We start from the raw sequence: 17,210 nt of genomic DNA, 5'->3' as shown, positions 1-17,210 counted from the left end.
GGAGGAGGAGGGGAGGAGGAGGGGCTACCCCCGAAACAAGTGTCACAGTGACTGCAGGAGCCCAGCCAGGCATGGCTGGGGCCCACATGCTACTGTTTGTGAGTGCTTGAAATTCTCCATAATTAATTCTTTAAAAAAATTTTTTTTTAACACTTATTGATTTTTGAGACAGAGAGAGAGCATGAACAGGGGAGGGGCAGAGAGAGAGGGAGACACAGAATCTGAAACAGGCTCCAGGCTCTGAGCTGTCAGCACAGAGCCCGACACGGGGCTCGAACCCACGGACCGCGAGATCATGACCTGAGCCGAAGTCGGCCGCTTAACCGACTGAGCCACCCAGACGCCCCGTAATTGATTCTTTTAAAAGCGTATTAGCACGTTAAAAAAAGTGTGAGTCTTGCAGGAGGGAGACCTCTTCACTCAGCACTTCTCAATTTTACTTGGCAGGAAACCCTACTTTCAGGGACCACCATTAGTAACCGGGGAATCCGTGTTCTCTGGAGGGCATCTGCCCACTGTCACTCGTTTATCTGTTCAAATGCCACCCGCACCTGACACTCCCCGCTCACAGGAACACAGCCCTGAAAAGGTCGGATCGGTTCGCCACATGCAGCTGAACGCAGGACGCGGGCACCTCCAGGGTCCCCGCTTCTGCTCCGCACGGCTTTCGTATTTCGACATCTTCCCTTTACGACAAGGACACGAAATGACAGTGGCTCTTCTTGTGTCATTAACTACTCTGAGCCCTTTGTCACTCACCTAGGGGACAACATAACTCACAAGATAATGGCTGCTTTCTAGGTAAGGGGGGAGGCACAGGACCTCAGGGCACTGCTAGCAGCGGGCACCGCTGGACTTAGGACTGGGGATCTGCTGGCGGCCGTCTGCCAGGACGGAAGGCCTCTCTGTGGCCCGTGGAGCCACGCCCTCACCTTCCACCTCCAAGGCCACTGGGCCTGAGGGTGTGGGGGGCCGTCCGGCATCTCCTGTCACTTCCTGCATTGCCACCGCCTGGGGCCCGGAGGGTGGGGGCAGCCCAAGCAGGGCTGGAGGAGGACACACAGGGAGCCAATGTTGGGCAGGAGGCGCGGACAAGACAGCCTTCCCGTCCTGCAGAAGTGCCTCGGGAAACACCCTGGGCCTGGAGGGGGCCGGCGTGGGGGGAGGGGCGGACCTGTTAGGAAGAGCAAGGCTCCAACGGAGCAAAGTTCCAGCCTAAAGTCAACACCCGGCTCCGCCGGCCCCATCCCCACTTGGAGGCGGTCCTATCTCTGCTTTACGCAGGCAGGCGAGGGTCACAGACCCAGCACTTAAGTCACCACCCAAAATCATGAGTCGGAGGGCACAAGGCTAGGGCCAGGGGGAGTCCTTTGTGGCACGAGATCTCCGGAGAGTACCCTCATACCCACCACGACTACAACTGCCACTGGTTCTTTCTTGGCCCAGAGGTAGGTGCCAGGAAGGAGACGATGGTGGAGGTTCACGCCCACCCAGCTCTAGAGACCCCGCTGACCCCAGGGCGGCTCTGCCCTGGTCCCTACCGCATGGAGGCAGACAAAGGGGCCAAGTAGGAAAGTCCCCCGCCCCGGTGCAGTGCAGAGTATCACCGCAACCCACCATGCCTTTCTCCTCGTAGCTGGCCTAGAGTTAGAGGGTTAACTCCAACATGAGCCTCTTATCTGGTAGGTGCTCTGTTAAAAGCTTCTCTGTGCCCCAGCCCGGTCCCTGGAAACTTTCCCTCAAAGGCAAAGAGCCCGTACTTTCCCATAAGGAAAAATCTGGGCAGCCAGCCAGAGTCTCAGAACCTAAGCCCGACCTGCCCGGAGTTACAGGAACTGAACAGGCTCCCAGTAGCCACAGGAGGCCAGCTTTACCCCGGTGCCAGTAGCAAGAATCTGGGTTAACACAAGTGGCCGCCCTGCCATAGTGGCTGGGGTGGGGCTCTCAGGGTTCATTTTTGGGCCCCCCAGCACAACAGTCCAGATTCGACCCCACGTACAAAGTTTGTGTGTATCTACCTCGTAAATACTGTCAAACTTGGTAACAACAGGTCTCCTTTGGAATGCTGGGTAGCGGATACAAACTCACTTGGGGACTCTGGGCCGTAGGGACAGCCCTGGTTGCACCATCTGAAAGGCAGGGGAGAGTGTTCCGGGCCGTGGATAAACAAAGTATCCAGAACACTCCGAGGGCAGACAGCCCTGCCAGGAATGGAGAGGAGTCTTGAAAACATGTTGTTCTTTTTTCCAAAGCAAATTACAGAAAGCAACATATAGTGACAACACCAGACCGCTTCAGAGCTCCGGTAACCACAGGCAGTGTGCTGCTGGGAAGGGTATCTTATCACTGACTTTTTTTGTTTTTAAGATTTTTTTTTTTTTAAGTTTATTTAGTTATTCTGAGAGAGACAGAGAACAAGCAGGGGAGGGGCAGAGAGAGAGGGAGACACAGAAGATCGGAAGCGGGCTGTGCACTGGCAGCACAGAGCCCGAACTCACAAACCGTGAGACCATGACCTGAGCCAGTCGTAGGGGCGCCTGGGTGGCTCAGCCAGTTAAGCGTCTGGCTCTCGATTTCGGCTCAGGTCATGATCTCTTGGAACCAAGAGACTGAGCCCCGAGTCAGGCCCTGCACTGACAGAGTGGAGCCTGCTTGGGGTTTTCCCTTTCTCTCACTCTCTGCCCCTCCTACCTCGAGTGCTCCCTCTGTCAAAATACACATTAAAGAAACTGCAAGCATGTGGTAATAAGAAAAAAGAGGAAAACTCTGGGATGACTTTATTACTGTTTTTAAATTCTCCACAACGGAATATGTAGCCTCTTTTGGCCTGTGACCACCCCCTACCCTTGGTGTAACACTGTACTTAATACATAAACACACATTTGCATAGGGCTTTCTTAAAGGCGGTGGAATGATACACATCAAGTTCGGGACGAACTCCCCGGGGGGCAGGTGGATGGGACAGGGAGACACAGAGAGAAGTGCTCCTGGGAGATCTGAATTCTGGGTCGGGCGGGGGCTCCTGGACCTTGGCCGCTGGGCTGGCTTTTCTGTTTGCCCCCAGACCCACTCCGCCTGACACTCTGCACCCAGGGCCTCTCGCCTACAGACCACATCACCTTTGCTCCCTCCCCCGGCCGGTGCGAAGCAGAGCCTGGAGTCCGGGCCCAGAAGACAGGCAGACGGGGTGTCATCGATGCCCTTCCCCTTCGGGCTTTCCGGGCTTGCCAGGTTCCGCACCGCCCTGGTGGGCTCTCTGTCCTCACCTGTCCGCTCTCTTCATCAAGTCCTTTCGATTAAGGTCTTTGAGTATTTTGTCTGTGTCCCACCTCCTGGGAACAATCGTGTAACTTTATATGCTTTCTAATTTACATTATACGACACCTGTTAGTTTTAATGTGTACCAAGTAAAGTTAAAAATTGTTTTAAAGGTACCTGGGCTTCTGAGCTGGCTGGTGACAACACCATCGTTGTGGACTCTGCAAGAGGAGATAACAGGCAGTCAGGACACGCCTCAGCATCCCCGGGAACCAACAGATGGACTGCCCACCCGCCTTCCCCCTCAGGGACATACGGCATACCCTCCACACTCTCCACTGGAACCCCCACAAAAGCTTCGAGAGGCCAAGCCGCCACTCATTTGGACAGACACCTGCAGACCCATCTTTGGGCCTGGATATCCAGGTGAGGGGCCAGAGAGTGACACACACCCCGCCCACACCCCACACAGCAGTCACACCCCAAAGTGACCACGCAGCGGGGAGCAGGGTCCCCTGGGGAAGCGTGCTTGGAGGCTGGAGGCAAGAGAGAGTGAGTTAAGCCTCCTCCTTCGTAGGAAAGACCTCATGGTCTGAAACTCACAGTCCCCCGAATGTGCCCCCGAATCATAGCAGAGTCAGATGAGAAACCCAGGCTCAACAGAAACAACAGATTTTGCTCTGGAATCGCTAAGAGCCGAGCTGGGTAAGCCAGCATCCGGCCGCTACCTGCAGATTTAGAGATTTGCCCCCAGACTGTCAGCGCCTCCGTCAGAGAATCAGAGTCTCTGGGTTCAAGCCCAGGAGCTCAATTCAGCACTGTGTATTTTATTTTATTATTAAAACATGGCACTGAATTAACGTGTTTACAAACCCTCATCTGCTGTAATCCGTACACAAGCCAGGAGGTAGGTGGTTCTGTTACCCATTTCACAGATGAGGAAACTGAGGTCCAGGATGTTGAGCTCATTTCCCGGAAGTTGTCACAGCCAGTAAGTGGTGAGGCCAGGCCAAGGGGCCCCGGAATCTGCCCCAGCTGCTCCCCCACCCCCCACCCCACCCCCGGGTCCCTCAAGATGCCAGGCTGGATGAAACAGAGAAAACCCACCTACTTCTGCAAACTTCCTTGAATGAAGCATGTAGGTGGAATCTGTGCTAAGAGATGAACTTGAATTGCCTTAATTCTTTTTGGAATGAGGTAGGGTATGAACAAAGAAAAAAAAAAAAAACGTACACCATGAAATTCTCTGCTAAGTGAACCTGCTAACTCCACAAATATTTTCAAAATGCCATTAAGAACTAGGAAGATTGCCAGAGATAGAGTTTGTGTTGAGCTGATCCATTAAAATAATGGAAAACCATCCACTCCCACATCAAGAGAGCGGGACGTGAGCAGCAGGCTGGCAGACTGTGGCCCGCGTTTGAGAGTTCCATGAGCGTTTGTAGCTGTGACTGGATGGGGCAATGGAAAGAAGAAAACAGACTCAGAACAGAGGTGCTCCCTGGAAGAGGCCAGGGCCCTGAGTCATCCTGAGGACCAAGAAGGGGCGGGGGGAGGCCAGCCAGCCCTTCAGTGCCCTTTACAGACCGAGCACCACACAGTCCTCTGGTCAATGGGAGCCTTCTGGTTGGAGTAATGTTAATGCCTGCGTCCCTGGTTGCAGCAGTCCGTATGTTAACAAAAGTACGTGTTTAGTAATCTAATTGTACTTCACGCTGTAAGGACTTGGGGAGTCTTTGGTTTTGATGAGAAGGCTGTCCCCTTGGGAGGTTCAGGGCAGACACTGTGTCCAGCTCTCTGCCGCACAACTAACAAACGATTCGTTACGGCTTCAATCCACGACCACCACATACAGGTTGGTGCCATGACTCCCTCCTTACGGATGAGGGAACTGAGACTCAGGCAGATGGAGAAAATTACACAAATGACACAGCTAAAAAAGGACAGAGCGGGGACCCCTCCCAAGCACTGCCACACCCCAAAGTGCACCCTCCTGGACTGCCCACCCAGAACACCCAAATATGACTTCACGGAGGTACAGTAACTTTGTCACCAAGCTGGTCACATAGCATTGTACAAACCGCCTTTTCCTTATTTCAAAAACCGTCTTGGCGCACCTGGGTGGCTCAGTCGGTTAAGCACCCGACTCCTGGTTTTGGCTCAGGTCCTGATCTCACAGTTCGTGGGTTCGAGCCCCACATGGTGCTCTGCACTGACAGCTCAGAGCCTGGAGCCTGCTTGGGATTCTGCTTGGGATTCTGTCTCCCTCTCTCTCTGCCCCTGCCACACACACTCTCTCTCTGAAAAATAAGAAACATAAAAAACCCCACAACTGTCTTGGAGGGAAAGCAGTGAGACCCAGACAGAAGCAGGAGGCATCTAGGACTGAAGTGTTCTCCATGTCCATCAATGTTTCATTGAGGTAGGGCTGGCTGGACCCAGGACACAGGGTCTCCATGGTGTTGCCCCCGCACTGGGTGCTTCTCCCTCCCTGCCGAGAAGAGCATCCTCACCAAGATGTACAGGAAAAGAAAAGCCGATGCGATTTCTCGTGTATAAAATGACAAATGAGGAGAAACCAAGACGCTCGGGAGTTTTCTTGGAAATGATCATGTGTCACAGAAGCATAGGATGAAAGATCATCTGGAGAAGTCTGTGAGGCCTTCGCAGGCTAGAGTTCCCAGAGGAAGTGTCCCCCCCCCACAGCGGGTGGGGCGAGTGGTAGGACAGGTGTCTGACAGCCTCATCCCTCTGTGCCTGAGTGGGGAGTATGGGAAGGAGTTCAGCCCAGATTCCCACCTGTGATTATGACATTGAGGGTCTTGCCTCTCACCTCATTTCCTTATCCACGGAGGCAATCTTGGGAGGCAATACCTGCCCAAGCTAACCCACGGCGTCACCCAAAGAACAGGTGAGGCACACGGTGTCACCTCAAAGAACAGGTGAGGTAACGAACGGATGCAGACACTTCTGAGGGTGCCATAGCCTGTGAGGATGTGCACAGCATCACTGTGCTATGATGACCACGGGACCGCCAGGACCTCCCGGCCAGTTGCAGACCAAGGGCATCCTGCCTGTGCCTCTCTTTAGGCTTGAGGTCAGGACAGGGAGTGGCCATGGAGGAGACGCCCTCTTCAGCCCCCCAGAAGGAGACCGCACACGTGCAGGGGTCGGGGGGAGGCCAGCCAAAGCAGCAGCTACACTAGGCCTCCCAGGCCGGACCCCCCCCCCCCCCCCCCGAGGTCCCTAATTATGGACAATGAATGCAGACTCCACAAAGGGCAGGGTCCAAGCTCAAGCCCAGGGGGCCCCTGCCTTTCCAGATCTCAGGCTGTTTCCTCAGTACCCCCGTGCGGCTAAACAGCACGGTGGGTAGACCAAGGCCCTTGCAGGGCCCACACTCAATGCTGGTGGAAAATGGTCACAATCCCAAGGAAGGCAGCCTGCAGCATCTCTCAAAACTTCAGCCCTGGGGCGCCTGCGTGATTCAGTCAGTCGAGCGTCCGACTGTTGGTTTTGGCTCAGGTCGTGATTCCAGGGTCATGGGACTGAGCCCCACGTTGGGCTCTGAGCTGAGTGTGCAACCTGCTTAAGGCCCTCTCTCTCTCTCCTTCTGCCCCCTCCCACTCATGCGCTCTCTCCCTCTCAAGATAAGAAATAATAATTAGGGCCCCTGGGTGGCTCAGTCGGTGAAGCGTCTGACTTCAGCTCAGGTCATGATCTCACGGTTCATGGGTTCGATCCCCGCGTCGGGCTCTGTGCTGACGGCCCAGAGCCTGGAGCCTGCTTTGGATTCTGTGTCTCCCCCTCTCTCTGCCCCTCCCTCGCTTCCACTCTGTCTCTCTCAAAAATAAACATTAAAGTTGTTTTTTTTTTTTTTTTTAAACATTTTATTTATTTTTGGGACAGAGAGAGACACAGCATGAACGGGGGAGGGGCAGAGAGAGAGGGAGACACAGAATCGGAAACAGGCTCCAGGCTCTGAGCCATCAGCCCAGAGCCTGACGCGGGGCTCGAACTCCCGGACCGCGAGATCGTGACCTGGCTGAAGTCGGACGCTTCACCGACTGCGCCACCCAGGCGCCCCTAAAGGTTTTTAATAAACCAATAGATACATAAATAAATAAAACTACCACCGCTGCTTGTCTTGATTCAGCAGGTGTGCTCAGGTGCCATGACACCAGAGTCTACTCGCGCGGTGCCTCCCTAACAGCCAATCACCGGACACGCGACATGATGTCGGCACAAGGGGGCACTGGACAGCCACCGACACGGAGGAGGTGTCCTTGGTAATGAGAGAATCGGAGCCCCTACTGGGGGGAAGAGTTGCGAAGGGGCGCTATTTGCCACACGCTGGCCGACACGTAAAACACACCGGGCCTTCTCCTACTGTGAGAAGGCTGGCAGGAGACTCCCACCGCGCTGCCTTCACACTTTCTGAAATTGGAACGTGTGCTACGGCATTAAGAAATTAATTTCCGTGCACGTGACAGTGGCAAGAACACAGCACCCACCTCGCTCTGTCACAATCCAGGACGGGAGCTCGTGGTCCGGAGCAAGTCCCTGGCTCTCTCTGAGCCTCCTTGGAGTCCTCTTTCCAAACAGCTATCAGCTACCACACAGGGGATTATACAGATTAAACGAAAACAGGGCCTGCTGGCTCAGTCAGGGGAGCACTGGCCTCGGCGCTGAGAGTTCAAGCCCCATGTTGGGTATAGAGACTGCTTAAAAGTAAAGTCTTAAAAGAAATGAAAACACACGTGGTATCTGGCACCTAGTATACGCTTCCATAAATGCTTGTCTCAGTGTCAAATTTTAAAACTTAAATTAAGTAATGCCTCAGATCAAGCACTCGTGTCTAGAAACGAGCTGGCAGCAACCAAAGCTCAGAGGAAAATGCCTGCTCAAGACTGGGAAGTTGTGTGTTTGCAAAGCAAACAGAGAGCTCCGTGGGGCAACGGCGCCCGTGTCCCCCGGCCTCCATTTCACTTCCGCCCGTGCTCACCTCCACAGGCTCTGGCTGACACCCACCTGCTTCTCCGCGAACTGACACCGCAGGGTGGGGTGTCCTCGCCCAGCAGCAAGGACCCAGGACCTATGTCACCCGAATCAATTCCAGGAAAGACCCGAGTCAGGGAAATGCGTGTGGGCCAGAGAACTCCCACAATGCAAGCGTAAGGATGAGTTAACCCTTGCATTTTCACACAGTCCTGGTGAGGGAACGGTCAGCGTTCCTCTGCTCCTGCAGAACTTCCCCACCCAGTGCCCGCCAGGGTGCCCTGGGGATAACCCCGGGAAGGCCCCACTCATGGCCACAGCACACGGGCCACAGCCTTGAAATGCAGTACGTTCTGAGGCGTTCCTCCCCGCTCGCCTAAGGATGGCTTACTTGAACTCCCTGAGTGCTCTTCAGGGATCCCCTCCTGTAGTCCTCCCCGCTGCCCCACTGCGTAGCCCGGGGAGGGTGAGGAACTTGGCCAAGGTCACCTGGCTGAGATCCAATCCATGGCTAGCCTGGCTCTGAAGCCAACACCCAGACCGTGCGTTGTCCCCCTCGCTCACTAACCATCCCAGTCACCTCAAGTGAAAGGAGTCTTGGCCCTGGGGGTGTCCCAACACAGGGTGTGGCCTGGGGAAACCACACACGGTCGACTGGGGGGTCACAGAGTGGGTCCTGGAACCAGCAGCAGCAGCATCAGGGGGAGCCTGCTGAAAATGCAGATCTTAGGGCCACCCGAGCCCCAGGCAGTATCGGGCTCATCAGGGTGGGACCTAGCAATCTGAGGGTCTGTCACATCCACCACTGGACTCAAGTGAGAACAGCCCCTGTAAAGCATTAGATGGAACATAATTCCAGAACCCGTGTTCTGATGTCACTGATGATGGAATCCAGGTGACAGAACAGTGACCATTCTACCCATGTGACTTTCCCCTCCACGGTGGGCCGAATAATGGCCCCCAACCTGTCCACATTCCAATCCCCGGGACCTGTGGACGTGTTATGTTAAGTTGCAAGGGGACAGGGGTAGCATTTGGGAGTAAGGCTGCTAATCTGCTGACCTTAAGGCAAAGACATTATCCTGGACTTCTGGCTTCTCCGACTGTAACAGAATAAATTTGAGCTGTTTTGAGCAGTGAGCTGTGTAACTTGTTTACAGCAGCCAAAGGAAACCCTTATGCCCTGCTTGTAAACCGTTCTGCCTTCTCTCCTTTGCAGACCCAGATGCCCTCGACACCGAACAAGTGGGGTTTCCAGGCGGAGCTAAGACAGTGACAGGAGCCCCGGACTCCACGCATGCTGATTTGCCTAATTACTGGGCTGCCGTTTCCAGGCGAGTTTCCTCCTTGACTAGGTCCTCATTGGAGGTCAAACTCCCTCTGAGGAGTCAAACAGGATCAGAGCGAAATCCTGGCGCCTTCCTGCAGCTGATACTCACTGGCATATTTGTTCAAATGGCCACATCCCAGGACCAGACCAACCAATACCACAATGCTTCCTTTGTGGGAGCCACTCACATACTTCCGGCCCCCACAGGTCACCCCCTGGTGCCCAATTGAGAAGATAGTTGATTCCATCACAGGGGACAGAGAACCCCTTCTTTGTGAAGACCTGGGTGGTGGGGGTTGCAGTGGGGGTGACCAGGGCCCTGAAGGGGGCAGAGACCCTGGGGCTGTGTCTCATGAGCCAATCTCGAGGGTACACAGGGACCCCAAAGACACCCTGACAGCTTCAACCTCTCCTAAGAGCACAGGGCAGAGGCTGCAAATGGCCAGTTAGGTACTGGGCCAGCCAAAGCGGCCACACAGGCTTCTCTTGGTCATCTGTGACAGCCAGCCCCAGGCTCACAGATGTCTGGACAGGGAGCACCGCTTACTGGGGGACGCCTTCCTGTGAGGTAATCTCTGCTCAGAGGTGAGACTGAATCAGGAATGAGATCTACAAACACCTGGCTCACACAGCCACACCCAGGCAGGTGTCCTTCCCAGCGCTCACACCCTCCCCAGGAAGAGGCCAGGAAGGTCACAGGGCACACGGACGATGTTTTACATCACCGAGAAATGCGCACGGGACCCTGACCAGGCGCACTCCTCAGAGCCCCTTCCTCTTCCGAACACTAGGACCCGAAATCCCGTGAAGGCACTCACGTGCACCCGGAGGGCTGCTGGGCGAGGTACAAACAGAGACAGGGGACTCACTGCCACTCCCGTGGCACCCAGGGCTTTACCACACCAGGCACGTCCAAGGCTTAGCACAGCCCGTGAGGTGCAAAGAAGAGTAACTCCCCGAGGCCAGGCCGCAGTCCTCACTCCCAGGCCTGCCCCCACCCCTCCCCACTAGGTGACGAGATGGTTGCTTCGTGAACAAGTTTTCTCATCTGTGCAATGGGGATCAGAGCAGCGTCAGAGGCGTAAACGTGAGTGGGCCCAGCACATTCTTGCAAGAGCCTGAAAATGTCAGCCGCTGCCACCCTGGATTGTAAAGCAAAGTGCCCACCTGTCCCTGGGTGGCTGGGCTTCATCTCCACACCGCGCCTTGCCTGGGTGACCCTCACAAAGCATAACCAAGGCACAAAGAGTCCCCAAATGCCAAGGGTCCTGGGTGATAGCAAGGGCGGGCAGCAGAGACAGCACTGGTGGGAGAAGGAGCAGGACCTGAGAGTTTCAGCCAGAAATATTCTGACTGTGAGGAGACTTGTGACGAGGGAAGCAGGATTTCATCTTTCCAACCAGCTCTCACTTCTGCCCAGCATATCAGGGGACAACATCACTGGACACTCATCCACCTTCATCTGTGCAAATGCCACTTAAAAAAAATACTCGCCACGAGGCGCCTGGGGGGCTCAGTCGGTTCAGCGTCCGACTTTGGCTCAGGTCATCATCTCACAGTTCATGGGTTCAGGCCCCGAGTCGGGTTCTGTGCTGACAGCTCAGAGCCTGCTTGGATCCTCGGTCACCGTCTCTCTGCCCCTCCCCTATTCACACACACATACACACACTTTCTCTCTCTTTCTCAAAAATAAACATTAAAAATAATAAATAAAAAAAAATACACACAAGCTAAAGAGAAGGTCCTCACTCAGGAGGTGACCTCCCAGTGAGGTCTATGGAGTCCAGCTTGAACACCTAAAGCCCACGGGACGAGGGGGCCTCCCAAACCAGTGGCCACGGATCCCACCCCGTGGGAAAGGGAGAGGACGCACTGGGCCAGGAGACCGGAAGGAACATCCACAGCGGGGCCAGCAGCCCCCCGTACTTGTGCAGAGACAACGAACAAGGGGGCATCTGTGTGTGTGTGTGTGTGTGTGTGTGTGTGCACACACTTCCCGGGCCCAGGGCTCTGTACTGCTGTTCCCTCACTCGTCCTCACCCCTCCCCAGCATGTGCTGCTACCAGCACACCAGTTTATGGAGGCGGGGGGCACTGGTGATGGTGAGATGCCAAACTCAGCTGCTGCTCTCGCTGCCAGGCCGAGGTGGAAAAGAGAATTCCGAGCCCAAGGCACCTGGGGGGCTCAGTCAGTTGAGGGTCTGACTCTTGATTTCAGCTGGGGTCTTGATCTCATGGTTCATGAGTTTGAGCCCCACATCAGGCTCTGTGCTGGCAGCACAGAGCCCGCTTGGGATTCTTCCTCCCTCTCTCTCTGCCGCCCCCTCCCCGTTCACACTCCCTCTCTCTCACAAGAAATAAACAAACATTTCTGAAAAAAAAAAAAAAAAAAAAGAATTCCAAGCCCCATAGAGCTCATGACACAGGACACCACCATCCGATGCACGACAGACTATCAATCGTTCCTGTGTTTGAACCTCAGGGCTGAAAATGAGATGAGTGGGAGGGCCCTGGGTCTGTGCGGTGGTGGCCACTCCGAGAGCCCTACCCTGGGGGCAGGTGCCAACGCTATGGGGGCCATGGGGGCAGCTGGCCTCCAGGCAGAAGAGGAAGGAGCGAGGAGGGGCTGGAGAGGCAGATGGGGCCCGGTGGACAGGTCAAGTGAGGCGCCCAAGCCGAAAAGTAGGGCCTGTGAAAAGTTTTAGTACCAAAGCTGACAAGAAAAAAAAAAAAATCAGAATAGGGCAGTGTGTGCCTTAGCATCCACAGGAGGGGGAAGGTGGGAGGTGATGAGCTCACTCCCGTCTCAGACACGCCTCTACCCACATTCATGTCCCACCTCTGCCTGCCCAAGAGAGTTATGGTGGACAGCCCGGTGCCTGGAGAAGTGTTTTCCAAGCAGTGGTAGGCCAGAAAGGCAGACGGTCTTTCCATCGAGGTGACAGCCAAACACAGGGAAGGGAAGCAGTCACTCTCCTGGGGGGAAGTGCCCAGGACAGCAGCAGGTGGACAAAAGCCACTAAAAGCATTCCAGGGTCACAGGATCACTGACCAAGCTGCACTTAGGGAATTAGCTGTGCCTCGGGGAACGGCTCCACACAGGCATTCCATCGATGCCTGACAGAGTTTCCTGCCTCAATTAAAAAAAAAAAAAAAAAAAAAAAAAGGAACCCTTGCCCCATCAAGAGGTTTTAATAATGGCCTCTTAAAAACAACTTCCCATGTGGGGCGCCTGGGTGGCTCAGTCAGTTAAGGGACCGCCTGACTCTGTTTCGACTCAGGTCATGATCCCATGCTGACAACTGGGAGCCTGCTTAGGATTCTCCCTGCCCCTCCCCCCCCACCCGCTCACATGTGCGCTCTCTCTCTCTCTCTCTCTCTCAAAATAAATCAAATAAACTTAAAAAAAAATAACTTCACGTTAACACATTTTCCCCACTTAAAAAAAAAAAGTACTGCAAGCAGTTAGGAAGTCTTCAGACTAAAGGTTAGGATTTGTTTCCACTTTGCTGTTAGAGGCGAGATGTATGCTCATACATTAATCATTCCCCAAAATGTGGGGTTTTTTTTTTGCGGATTCCTTTAAAGTTCTTTTAAACACTTACTTAAGGCTAGATTTACCAGCACTTTGTACCGAGGGACCAGGTGAGGTAACATTAAGAGATGCTGATTTTCCCGATTGCTTTTTACAGCAAGAAATAAACACAAATCCTTCAGTGAATTCCCCACTCAAGTGCCAGCGAAATGGTGGATTAGCCACCCTTGAGGGCAGTTGGTCTAAAGTTTCAGCTGATTCAAGAAAGCTCAACAAGCCTGAAGAGAAAGTTCAGGGCAATCCACTCTCCCTTATCTTTACAGACCAGCACGTCATATCTCTTATCCACCTTTATGAGACACGTTTACGAGCGAAACCAAAGACCGCGTTGAATGGAAAATGGAACTGGGCTTCCTGATGTCCTGGGCTAGTCAGTCTCCACGGAGAGGCCAGGGGTGAGCCTGAAACCCCAGCCTGGATCTCTGGCCTGGTTGTGGGTGTAGAGGCAGCAGGAAGTAGGAGCTGACACATCCTGGGAACTGGAGGGAGCTTGGTGACTACCAACAACGTTAGCCGTCAAGGTGCATTTTGGAGGGCCAATGAGAACCATGGTTTGACTCTCTCCCAGTTCTCACAGAGCTGCACTTCTCTGTGAGAACTGCGCTCTCTGCTAACCAGCCAACACTCTGTACCTCAGTTTTCCAATCTTTCAAATCAGAGGGTCAGACCAGGCAGGCCCCTATAGTCCTGTCCCGCTCTGTGGTGCCAGGAGCCACATCTTGGGTTATACTATTTTCTTGTTAATTCTTTTAATGTTTATTTACTTTTTGAGAGAAAGAATGTGAGTGGGGGAGGGGCGGAGAGAGAGGGGGAGACAGAGGATCCAAAGACGGGCTCTGCACTGACAGCAGATATCCTGACGCAGGGCTCAAACCCATGAACCACGTACCATGAGATCATGACCTGAGCTGAAGGCAGAGGCTTAACTGCTTAACCGACTGAGCCACCCAGGCACCCCCATATATTGTTATCTCCAGGGATGGAGAGGGACACAGGGAGGAATCTATAGCTTCAGGAGAAAAGCTCTTTGTGAATATGCAGAGTCTAGCCGCCGCCCCCCCCCCCCCCAACCCCTGCAGGAGGGCGGGGATAAGGCCATCCAGCAAGGACGAGCCTCTCAGGCCCACCTACGGAGACCTTGCACGCAAACATCAAGAGCTGGAGGCTGAATCCAAATCCTTCCTCTCTCTGTGCAGCTTTGGGGAAGCCTGAGCCTCAGCTTAACTGGTAAAATGGGAATAATACCATTTGAGTGTCTACTCACTGTTTTCACCTGTCAAATATCTTGGTGCTTTGTGTACGAAATACAGAAACTTGCAAATGTCTCATAGCAAAGGTGTAGACGGAGGTAGGAGCGGGGCACAGGGCTGAGAAGGACCTTGGGAGAAATAGAGTGATGGTCGCAGGGCGGGTTCAACAGACCCTCCTGTGACCAGAGCAGCTATAGCTCCTATGCAGCTTTGCGCTGGTCCTTTCTGTCCTCCATGAGGACTCGCGCAAACCATAGTCTCAGGACTAGAGAGGGCCCAGCTCTCCTCCAGCACACATAGCGGGCCTTTGTGTTTCCTACACAGTATTAGCTTTTGGGTTATTATCACCCAACCTTCTAGGGGTGCCTGGGTGGCTCAGTCACTTGAGCGTCTGACTTCGGCTCAGGTCATGGTCTCCACAGTTCATGGGTTCAAGCCCCACGTTGGGCTCTGTGCTCACAGCTCGGAGCCTGGAACCTGCTTTGGATTCTGTGTGTGTCTCTCTCTCTGTGCCCCTACCCTGCTTGCGCTCTCTCTCTCAAAAATAAATAAACATTTAAAAAAAAAATTTTTTTTAATCACCATGGGCTCTAGACCAGTAGTACAGTTCTCCAGGGAAGAAAATACATTATTTTTTTTCCTAAGAAAGAGGCTAAAAATCACTTAGATTCACTATTTTGAGTAGACTTCAAATATCTTTCAAGGGATTAATTATTTGTTCTTGATGATTAAGAGCAGGAAAACCAAGCAGACTGTTCCCAAAATTTTACACACTCTTCTTGCTATTAAACCCAGGAAACTGGTAAATTCAGCAGATTCCAAAGAAGACACAGCTTCCTCCTTAGACCTTCACCTCCACGAAAAAAAGCTCCAAGAAGACATTCATTCGTTCCTTTCCAGCGTAAGGCATCTGCAGTCACCCATGCAACAAGGGTTCCACACCAGGAATCACTGGATGAAAAAGACTGAGGGCTACAGACCCCAAAGTAGAAGGAACCAGCGCCAGGTGGAGAGAGGTGGGGGTAGGAGAGGCAGAATTGGGTCTATGGAAGGTACTCAACCAGCAAAAGCCAAAATCCTTCTCCTGTGAGTTAAATACGTGAACCGCAGGCTGCCCACCGGCAACCAGAGGATGGTCGGCGGAGGGTTCTAGGAAAGGGAGGGGGTATCCCAACACCAGGTGAGAGAGAGAAGGATGGGGAGAAGCCGTCCAGCAAAGGAAGGGTGTGGAAGGGTACGAAAGGGGTTCAGGACTCGGAGGGTGTGAAAGAGGGCGCCATTCCAGAAAGGGAGGGTGCAGAGAGGGGGCTCCGGGTCCACGAGAGGGAGGGTGGGGACGGAGAGGGCTCGCAGCCAGCAGAGGACGAGAAAGGACAGGAGAGGTGAGAGGAGGAGAGAGGAGAGGAGAAGGGGGGAGAGGAGAGGGGGGAAAAGGAGGCGGGGGAGAGGGGAGAAGGGGAGGAGAGAAGAGAGGAGGGGAGAGGAGGAGAGGAGAGGGCCGAGGAGAGGGGAGGGTCGCAGCCCATCCCCCCACACCCCGCGCGCGCGCTCCCCGGCCCCCACCCCCGCCCCCCGGCGCGGCCCGCGCGCCCGGCCACACCCCCGCGCGCCCGCCGGCCCTCACCCGCGGCCCCTGGCTCCCGCCGCGCGCTGACCGAGCCGTCCCGGCGCAGGAGGATGTCGGCCGTGTCCCGGATGCGCCGCCCGCCGCCCGGCGCGCCCCGCAGCCCGCGGCAGCCCTGGAAGCACACGGCCCACGCCTGCTCCTCGTTGATGGGCTGTTCGTACGCCTTCAGCACCTCCTCCAGGGACAGCTCCCACGGCTCGGGCCGCCCCGCGCCCCCGGCCCGCTCCCCCGCGGCCGCGTCGCCGCTGGAGCTGCCGGCCCGGGCCATGGCCGCCCCATTATCGCCTCCTGCGCGCCCGGCCGGTTTCCATAACAGCCGCGCCGGGGCGGCCGACGCACCCGCCGAGCGCGGGGGGCGGGTCCCGCGCCGCCGGCCGCTGCTTTGTCATCCTCGGGCGGCCCCGCCCCGCGCAGCGGCCGCAGGTGAGGGCGGGGCCGGCGCGGGAGCGAGGGGGGAGGGGGCGCCGGGTCCGGTGGCGGGGGGGGGGGGTGGGGCGCAGGGCGCAGAGGGGAGGGGCGCGGTGTGGCGGGTGGTGAGGGAAGCTGGGAAGGCTGCGCTCCCGGCCCTGGGGGGACCGGGCGGGCCAGGCGGAGTTGGGGAGGTGCGGGGTGGCTGGGCGCGCAGAGCCGGGGCCGGAGGGAGGCGCGCTCCCCAGGCTCTCTGACGCTAGTGTAAGGAGGCACCCCGTCCAAGACACTGCAGTGATTGGGGGCCTCGGGCACTATTGATGCTGGAATGCGGGAGACAGTGAAGAGGCATGTGAACCCCCACCCCCACCCCGCACAAACACACATCCGACTTTGGTTCGGAGGAGCAAATGCCTGCAGTGGCCTCTGTGGAGGCCGGCTGGCAAGGTGACCTCAAGAGGTCACTTACTACAGAGCGATGTGAGCCAGGGAGACCCTGCGCTATGAAGTATTCGATGAAGGACCCTTTGTAGCAGGAGACCCAAGTCTGGATTAAATGCTCGAGTGTCTCCCTGAAAAATAAACAGAGGCGGAGCTCTCACTTGAAAGTTATCTGTGCCTGCATTCCAAGCCAGCTCACTCACGGGAGGGGCGGCACCCCGCCACACAAGTAACTTTACTCACGCAAATCCCGAGACCTCCTGAGCCATAGTTGTAACTGGGTCAGGATAGCAGGTCCCAAATG

The 17,210-nt window shown here is 55.2% G+C and overlaps 1 protein-coding gene across 4 annotated transcripts in view; it reads right to left on the bottom strand.

The window, feature by feature from the left end:
* Positions 1-16,421, bottom strand: part of SPIRE2 (spire type actin nucleation factor 2) — a 34,617-nt gene extending 18,196 nt beyond the window's left edge. The window contains exons 1-2 of one of the 4 annotated variants that reach the window (XM_045440088.1): positions 16,055-16,421; positions 3,436-3,479 (exon numbers count right to left, since the gene is read on the bottom strand). In XM_045440088.1, the coding sequence (XP_045296044.1) occupies positions 3,436-3,479; positions 16,055-16,325 (315 nt within the window). In that variant the 5' untranslated portion in view covers positions 16,326-16,421. Of the gene's footprint in view, positions 1-3,435; positions 3,480-8,289; positions 8,366-16,054 lie in introns of those variants that run through there. The other 3 variants (XM_045440087.1, XM_045440089.1, XM_045440090.1) reach the window with 3 other exon arrangements.
* Positions 16,422-17,210: the final 789 nt, after the last annotated feature.

Source organism: Leopardus geoffroyi, chromosome E2 (assembly GCF_018350155.1).
Source record: "Leopardus geoffroyi isolate Oge1 chromosome E2, O.geoffroyi_Oge1_pat1.0, whole genome shotgun sequence".
Classification (NCBI taxonomy): Eukaryota; Metazoa; Chordata; class Mammalia; order Carnivora; family Felidae; genus Leopardus; species Leopardus geoffroyi.
The sequence above is the reverse complement of the archived record's forward strand: the minus strand, read 5'-3'. Positions and strand labels throughout refer to the sequence as shown.